The sequence below is a fragment of the Ovis aries genome, chromosome 18, assembly GCF_016772045.2.
Source record: "Ovis aries strain OAR_USU_Benz2616 breed Rambouillet chromosome 18, ARS-UI_Ramb_v3.0, whole genome shotgun sequence".
Lineage (NCBI taxonomy): Eukaryota > Metazoa > Chordata > Mammalia > Artiodactyla > Bovidae > Ovis > Ovis aries.
This window is the reverse complement of record NC_056071.1, coordinates 67,793,224-67,802,130: the sequence shown is the minus strand read 5'-3', so window position 1 is coordinate 67,802,130 and position 8,907 is coordinate 67,793,224. Positions and strand designations below refer to the sequence as shown.

At 42.9% G+C, this 8,907-nt stretch overlaps 1 gene segment (V, D, J or C); it reads left to right on the top strand.

Annotated features, from left to right (window-relative positions):
* Positions 1 to 5,980: 5,980 nt before the first annotated feature.
* On the top strand, positions 5,981 to 7,849 carry LOC121817058 (immunoglobulin heavy variable 4-38-2-like). The segment is given in 3 exon segments: positions 5,981 to 6,064; positions 6,147 to 6,558; positions 6,941 to 7,849. Coding segments are annotated over 3 exon segments (501 nt in total).
* The last annotated feature ends 1,058 nt before the right edge of the window (positions 7,850 to 8,907 follow it).

Sequence of the window (8,907 nt, the reverse complement as noted above, 5' to 3'; positions counted from 1 at the left end):
GGTAGTTCTGAACGCTAGATGTTTTTTTCCCATGGGGTCAAAAGGTACCTAAGTATATGATTGCAAGTGGAAAATAGGGGACAGAAATCAGGTATTGGCAGTTTTTCCATTTTCATTTGTGTGTGAATTTTTAATATAAATGCGGGGACATGAAGCATTAGTGAAAGTCAAAATGTTTCAGTGAACAAGTTTCAGCAGTTTAACTTTAAAAAATTATAAATAAACCTGCTAAATTTTTCTGGACAATGCCAGCATTTGGATTTTTTTAAAACAAGTAAATTTCTTATTGACTGCAACTAAATGGTGTTTGTAGCATTTTTATCATGCGGTAGATTCCATCCATTCACTATACTTTTCTAACTGAGTTGTCCTACATGCAAGCACATGTTTTAAATGTTGTCAGTCTTCTGTGCTATTCCTGTAAGTTTGCTATTAAAATACATTAAACTTAAAAAAAAAACGGAATAACAGATAAATAGCCTGGAGACAAGGATTGAGAAGATGCAAGAAAGGTTTAACAAGGTCCTAGAAGAAATTTAAAAGAGAATCAATATATAATGAATAATGCAAAAAATGAGATCAGAAACACTCTGGGGGCAACAAACAGTAGAATAATGGAGGCAGAAGATAGGATTAGTGAAATAGAAGATAGAATGGTAGAAATAAATGAATCAGAGAGGAAAAACGAAAAATGAATTAAAAGAAATGAGGACAATCTCAGAGACCTCCAGGACAATATGAAACCCTGCAACTTTCGAATCATAGGAGTTCCAGAAGAAGACAGAAAGAAAGGCCATGAGAAAATACTTGAGGAGATAATAGTTGAAAACTTCCCTAAAATGGGGAAGGAAATAATCACCCAAATCCAGGAAACCCAGAGAGTCCCAAACAGGATAAACCCAAGGCGAAACACCCCAAGACACATATTATTCAAATTAACAAAGAGCAAACACAAAGAACCAACATTAAGAGCAGCAAGGGAAAACCACTAATAGCGCACAAGGGGACCCCATAAGGGTAACAGCCGATCTTTCCATAGAGACGCTTCAGGCCAGGAGGGAATGGCAAGGCATATTCAAGTGATGAAAAAAATTAACCTACAGCCCAGATGACTGTACCCAGCAAGGATCTCATTCAAATATGAAGGAGAGATCAAGAGCTTTACAGACAAGCAAAAGCTGAGAGAATTCAGCACCACCAAACCAGCTCTCCAACGAATGCTAACGGATCTTCTCTGGACAGGAAACACAGAAAGGGTGTATAAACTCTAACCCAAAACAATAAAGTAAATGGCAACGGGATCATACTTATCAATAATTACCTCAAATGTAAGTGGGTTGAGTGCCCCAACCAAAAGGCAAAGACTGGCTGAATGGATACAAAAACAAGATCCCTATATATGCTGCCTACAAGAGACCCACCTCAAAACAAGGGACACACAGACTGAAAGTGAAGGGCTGGAAAAGATATTCCACGCAAATAGAGACCAAAAGAAAGCAGGAGTAGCAATACTCATATCCTATTAAAATAGACTTTAAGACAAAAGCTGTGAGATGAGACAAAGAAGGCCACTACATAATGATCAAAGGATCAATCCAAGAAGAAGATATAACAATTATAAATATATATGCACCCAACATAGGAGCACCACAATATGTGAGACCAATGCTAACAAGTATGAAAGGGGAAATTAACAATAACACAACAATAGTGGGAGACCTTAATACCCCACTCACACACATGGACAGATCAACTAAACAGAAAATTAACAAGGAAACACAAACTTTAAATGATACAATAGACCAGTTAGGCCTAATTGATATCTATAGGACATTTCGCCCCAAAACAATGAATTTCACCTTTTCTCAAGTGCTCACAGAACCTTTTCCAGGATAGATCACATCCTGGGCCATAAATCTAACCTTGATAAATTCAAAAGAATCGAAATCATTCCAAGCATCTTTTCAGACCATAATGCATTAAGATTAGATCTCAATTACAGGAGAAAAACTATCAAACATTCCAACATATGGGGGCTGAACAACACGCTTCTGAATAACCAACAAATCACAGAAGAAATCAAAATATGCATAGAAATGAAGGAAAATGAAAACACAACAACCCAAAACCTGTGGGACACTATGTAAGCAGTGCTAAGAGGAAAGTTCATAGCAATACAGGCATACCTCAAGAAACAAGAAAAAAGTCAAATAAATAACCTAACTCTACACCTAAAGCAGCTAGAAAAGGAAGAAATGGAGAACCCCAGAGTTAGTAGAAGGAAAGAAATCTTAAAAATTAGGGCAGAAATAAATGCAAAAGAAACAAAAGAGACCATAGCAAAAATCAACAAAGCCAAAAGCTGGTTCTTTGAAAGGATAAATAAAATTGACAAACCATTAGCCAGACTCATCAAGAAACAAAGAGAGAAAAATCAGATCAATAAAATTAGAAATGAAAATGGAGAGATCACAACAGATAACACAGAAATACAAAGGATCATAAGAGACTACTATCAGCAATTCTATGCCAATAAAATGGACAACGTGGAAGAAAAGGACAAATTCTTAGAAAAGTACAACTTTCCACAACTGAACCAGGAAGAAATAGAAATACTTAACAGACCCATCACAAGCACAGAAGTTGAAAGTGTAATCAAAACTCTTCCAGCAAACAAAGGCCCAGGTCCAGACGGCTTCACAGCTGAATGCTACCAAAAATTTAGAGAAGAGCTAACACGTATCCTACTCAAACTCTTCCAGAAAATTGCAGAGGAAGGTAAACTTTCAAACCCATTCTATGAGGCCACCATCACCCTAATACCAAAACCTGACAAAGATGCCACAAAAAAAGAAAACTACAGGCCAATATCACTGATGAACATAGATGCAAAAATCCTTAACAAAATCCTAGCAATCAGAATCCAACAACACATTAAAAAGATCATACACCATGACCAAGTGGGCTTTATCCCAGGGATGCAAGGATTCTTCAGTATCCACAAATCAGTCAATGTAATTCACCACATTAACAAATTGAAAAATAAAAGCCATATGATTATCTCAACAGATGCAGAGAAGGCCTTTGACAAAATTCAACATCCATTTATGATTAAAACTCTCCAGAAGGCAGGAAGAGAAGGAACATACCTCAACATAATAAAAGCTATATATGACAAACCCACAGCAAACATTATCCTCAATGGTGAAAAATTGAAAGCATTTCCCCTAAAGTCAGGAACAAGACGAGGGTGCCCACTTCCACCGCTACTATTCAACATAGTTCTGGAAGTTTTGGCCACAGCAATCAGAGCAGAAAAAGAAATGAAAGGAATCCAGATTGGAAAAGAAGAAGTAAAACTCTCACTGTTTGCAGATGACATGATCCTCTACATAGAAAACCCTAAAGACTCCACCAGAAAATTACTAGAGCTAATCAATGAATATAGTAAAGTTGCAGGATATAAAATCAACACACAGAAATCCCTTGCATTCCTATACACTAATAATGTGAAAGTAGAAAAAGAAATTAAGGGAACAATTCCATTCACCATTGCCACGAAAAGAATAAAATACTTAGGAATATATCTACCTAAAGAAACTAAAGACCTCCATATAGAAAACTATAAAACACTGATGAAAGAAATCAAAGAGGACACTAAGAGATGGAGAAATATACCATGTTCATGGATCAGAAGAATCTGTATAGTGAAAATGAATATACTACCCAAAGCAATCTACGGATTCAATGCTATCCCTATCAAGCTACCAGCGGTATTTTTCACAGAGCTAGAACAAATAATTTCAAGATTTGTATGGAAATACAAAAAACCTCTAATAGCCAAAGCAATCTTGGGAAAGAAGAATGGAACTGGAGGAATCAACCTGCCTGACTTCAGGCTCTACTACAAAGCCACAGTCATCAAGACAGTATGGTTCTGGCTCAAAGACAGAAATACAGATCAATGGAACAAAGTAGAAAGCCCAGAGATAAACCCACACAACTATGGACACCTTATCTTCGACAAAGGAGGCAAGAATATACAATGGATTAAAGACAATCTCTTTAACAGGTGGTGCTGGGAAAACTGGTCAACCACTTGTAAAAGAATGAAACTAGAACACTTTCTAATACCATACACAAAAATAAACTCAAAATGGATTAAAGATCTAAACATAAGACCAGAAACTATAAAACTCCTACAGGAGAACATAGGCAAAACACTCTCCGACATAAATTGCACTCTCCGACATAAATCTATGATCCACCTCTCAGAAAACTGGAAATAAAAGCTAAAATGAACAAATGGCATCTAAGGAACATTAAAAGCTTCTGCACAACAAAGGAAACTATAAGCAAGGTGAAAAGACAGCCTTCTGAATGGGAGAAAATAATAACAAATAAAGCAACTGACAAACAACTAATCTCAAAAATATACAAGCAACTTATGCAGCTCAATTCCAGAAAAATAAACGACCCAATCAAACAAAGGGCCAAAGAACTAAATAGACGTTTCTACAAAGAAGACATATGGATGGCTAACAAACACATGAAAAGATGCTCACCATCACTCATTATCAGAGAAATGCAAATCAAGACCACAATGAGGTAGCGTTTCACACCAGTCAGAATGGCTGCGATCCAAAAGTCTACAAGCAATAAGTGCTGGAGAGGGTGTGGAGAAAAGGGAACCCTCTTACACTGTTGGTGGGAATGGAAACTAGTACAGCCACTATGGAGAACAGTGTGGAGATTCCTTAAAAATTGCAAATAGAACTGCCTTATGACCCTGCATCCCACTGCTGGGCATACATACCGAGGAAACCAGAACTGAAAGAGACATGCGTACCCCAATGTCATCGCAGCACTCTTTATAATAGCCAGGACGTGGAAGCAACCTAGATGTCCATCAGCACATGAATGGATAAGAAAGCTGTGGTACATATACACAGTGCAGTATTACTCAGCCATTAGAAAGAATACATTTGAATCAGTTCTAATGAGGTGGATGAAACTGGAGCTGATTATACAGAGTGAAATAAGCCAAAAAGAAAAACACCAATACAGTGTACTAACACATATATATGGAATTTAGGAAGATGGTAATGATAACCCTGTATGTGAGACAGCAAAAGAGACACAGATGTTTAGAACGGACTTTTGGGCTCTGAGGGAGATGGAGAGGGTGGGATGATTCGGGAGAAAGACATTGAAAAATGTATACTATCAGGTAAGAAACGAATCGCCAGTCTATGCTTGATACAGGATACAGGATGCTTGGCGCTGGTGCACGAGGATGATCCAGAGAGACGATATGGGGTGGGAGGTGGGAGAGGGGTTCAGGATTGGGAACTCATGTACACCCGTGGCTGATTCATGTCAAAGTATGGCAAAACCAATACAGTATTGTAAACCCAAATAAACTAAAAATAAAACATTTTTAAAAACCAATACGATATTGTAAAGTAAAAAAGAAGAATAAATAACAAAATTTAAAAAGACTTTAAAAAATTCAGTGATTATTACATGTATATTTTCCTCAAATTTTAGAATATGGAGTGAGTAAACATTAGCTAATCAGAAAAGAAAACAAATACGACTTTGTGTCTGACATCTACGTGGTCCCTGATGGGTGGTGGGCATTTGAAGAGTAAAGGTAAGCAGCTCCATGGGATTAAAGTCTCTTCCCAAAATCTGCCATTGTTCCCTGACAGCATCTTTTTCCCTGCCAGCCCTTGTCATCATTTCATTCCTCAAATGACAGTCTGCCTGGTCTGGGGAGGGGGACCCCAAGAGGGGCCTGAGTTCTCTGAGGGCACAGTCAGCACCCCCTCACAGGGGGAGCCCCATAGACAAGACCGCTATTCACTGCTTTCTGCATTTTATACAGAGGTCCCTCCCGTATGCAAATATCCACTCAGGTCACAGCATAGAAACAAAGCACCAGCTCACTTAAATTCAGGTTCCTCCTCAGGCTTGAAGAGATCTCCAGGAGTGGTGACTCTCATCTGCTCCAAGATGAACCCACTGTGGACCCTCCTCTTTGTGCTCTCAGCCCCCAGAGGTGAGTGTCTCTGGATCAGACATGGGCACGTGGGGAAGCTGCCTCTGAGCCCATGGGTCACCGTGCTTCTCTCTGTCCACAGGGGTCCTGTCCCAGGTGCAGCTGCAGGAGTCGGGACCCAGCCTGGTGAAGCCCTCACAGACCCTCTCCCTCACCTGCACGGTCTCTGGATTCTCATTAACCAGCTATGGTGTAGGCTGGGTCCGCCAGGCTCCAGGAAAGGCACTGGAGTGGGTTGGTAACATATATAGTGGTGGAAGTACATACTATAACCCGGCCCTGAAATCCCGGCTCAGCATCACCAGGGACACCTCCAAGAGCCAAGTCTCCCTGTCACTGAGCAGCGTGACAACTGAGGACACGGCCGTGTACTACTGTGCAAGAGACACAGCGAGGGGAAGTCAGTGTGAGCCCAGACAAAAACCTCCCTGCATAGAGGCCCGTGCCCACCAGGGGGCGCTCAGGACTCAGTACAGAGCAGCGCCCAGGAGCAGGTGCAGAAGCAGCGCTGAGCTTGGGAGGCCTGGGGTGGGGCGGATTCTCCTAGAGATTCTCTTTCCTACTCCTGCCCAGGAGCTGCACCATAGACCATCTTCTGTGTCCTGGTGTTTCAGTGTTATGGTTTATGTCACTCTGAGACAACTGTGTGTATATATATATTTAATTTATCCTTGAAGCAAGGGTAGCTTTAGCCAAACACTCACACACACACACACAATACTCAGCAGCTAAAAGTTTTACTCCTTCATTTTCTTTTTCAAAGGAACTCAGTAAAACACTTGACTCTCGTTAATTTCAAAACTGTTAACTATCCTGAAAGGCAACATAAGATATTCAAACATTTTAATCTTTGTTTCGTTTTTGTACATGAGGAAGGAAGAGACCCGACCTCCTTCTGCCTGTGAAACTGCACGCTTAGAATCTGGAGCGAGCAGTGTGAAAGGCTCTGGCGTCAGAGGTCCCAGTGCTGCACATGCGATGATTCTCGTCATTCACAGATTCTGTACTATAGTCACCTACACGCTCGCTTTCATTAGTGTCTTAGCATTAACACTGTTACCTTGTGTCCTTGTATAGACATTGACAGTATGGCCGGTTTACTGAGTCACTCAACACACACACATTCCCGGTGAGGGCAATCAGGGTGACGCCATCTCGCCTCAACCTCTCTGAAGTCCACACCCATTCTGAGCTTATGTCTGGATCATTCATAAGGGGAGATACAGAGGTCCTCAGGTGGATTTGTCAGTGGGGTCAACATGGAGCCCACAACCACGTGTCCTCTCTCCCATCACAGTGACCGTCACTGGCACAGGGACAGGAAGCAGGAGCTGTGCTGGGCTCAGCCCTGAGGAAAGACCCAAGGACTGAGAGGGCGAGGGGCTGAGCTGACATGGGCATGGGGCAGGGGAGGGGCCATCAGGACGGGGACCCTGGGCTCAGAAAGGGGGACCTGCCCTGGGATCTGGATCCGAGCCTCTGGTAGACACACTGCTTTCCCTCCCTTGCTCACCAACCATGAACATTCAGAAGGCGCCCATGGGGATCCTGGGGTGACCAGGGTGAGTGTGACCACAGCCTCTCTGGACTCACAGGGAAAGAGCTCCTCAGTGCACATGTCTCTTCAAGCTCCAGGGTAAAACCCACCCCCGGGCTGTGGGAGCTCAGCCCTCTCTGCTCACACAGGATGGAGGCCTCAGTGAAGGCAGAGCTGCTGTGTAGAAGCTGAGGCTTTGGGGTCTTCTCCTCTGCCTGGTGGCAGTTCCCCATGGGGGAGGCCTCGGGCATCAGACACGCATCTGTGGGGATTATTGTGCCAGTAGGTGACTGACTGGGTTTGAGTCTTCCTGTCCCCGGGTGTCCTGTCCCAGGTGAAGGTGCAGGAGTCGGGCCCTGACCTGCTGAAGCCCTCACAGACCGTCTCCCTCACATCTGCTGCCTCTGGTTACTCCATCACGTGGTTATGGAGGGAGCTGGATCCACCAGGCCCCAGGGAAGGGGCTAGAGTGGATGGGAAGCATATATTATAATGGTGACACTCACGACCGCCCCTCCATCAAGAGCCACACCTCCATCTCCAGGGACACGTCCAAGATCCAGTTCTCCCTGCAGCCGAGCTCTGTGACCTCTGTGGACACAGCTGTGTATTACTGTGCAAGAGACACAGTGAGGGGTGTCCGTGTGAGCCCAGACACTAGCCACCCTCCGGGGGGCCCCACGACCACCAGGGGCTTGTGGGACACACGAGCACAGGGCTGAGCCCAGGAGCAGGTGCCCCGGGGCTGGAGGGGATTCCTGGGAGAGCCTGTGCTTCCCTCTCCCTGCCCAGGAGCCCACCAGAGACCGACCTCTGTGTCCTAACGTCTCACTGCTGGCCTTTATGTCACACTCGGCACACTGTGGGAATATGCATATGTTTTTGCAGTTTTAATTTTCTGTTGAAGTAAGATTAATTTTTTACGTGCACATAATACTCAGGAATTATGGATAATTTCTGGGTTTACTTTTCTTCTCCTCAAAGGATCTCAGCATACACCTGAGGCCCATCCCCATTTGCCTGGTGAGTCTGAATCTTGAAATGTATGAATGTTCTGAGAAGACACAGGAGATTTTCAGTTGCTGCAGTTTTTGTTGTTTTTGTACATGTGGAAGGAAGAGACTCCCTCTCCTTCTTTCAGTGAAACTGCACACACAGGTAGGATTCTGCAGTGTCCAGTGTTGTAGGTGCTGGTGCAGAGAGACCCAATACTGCGTATTCAAACATCCTCGGTATCCAGATTCCACATTTGCAAGATCACCTACTTTTTAGCTATTATTAGCATCATGAGACATACACCATCATT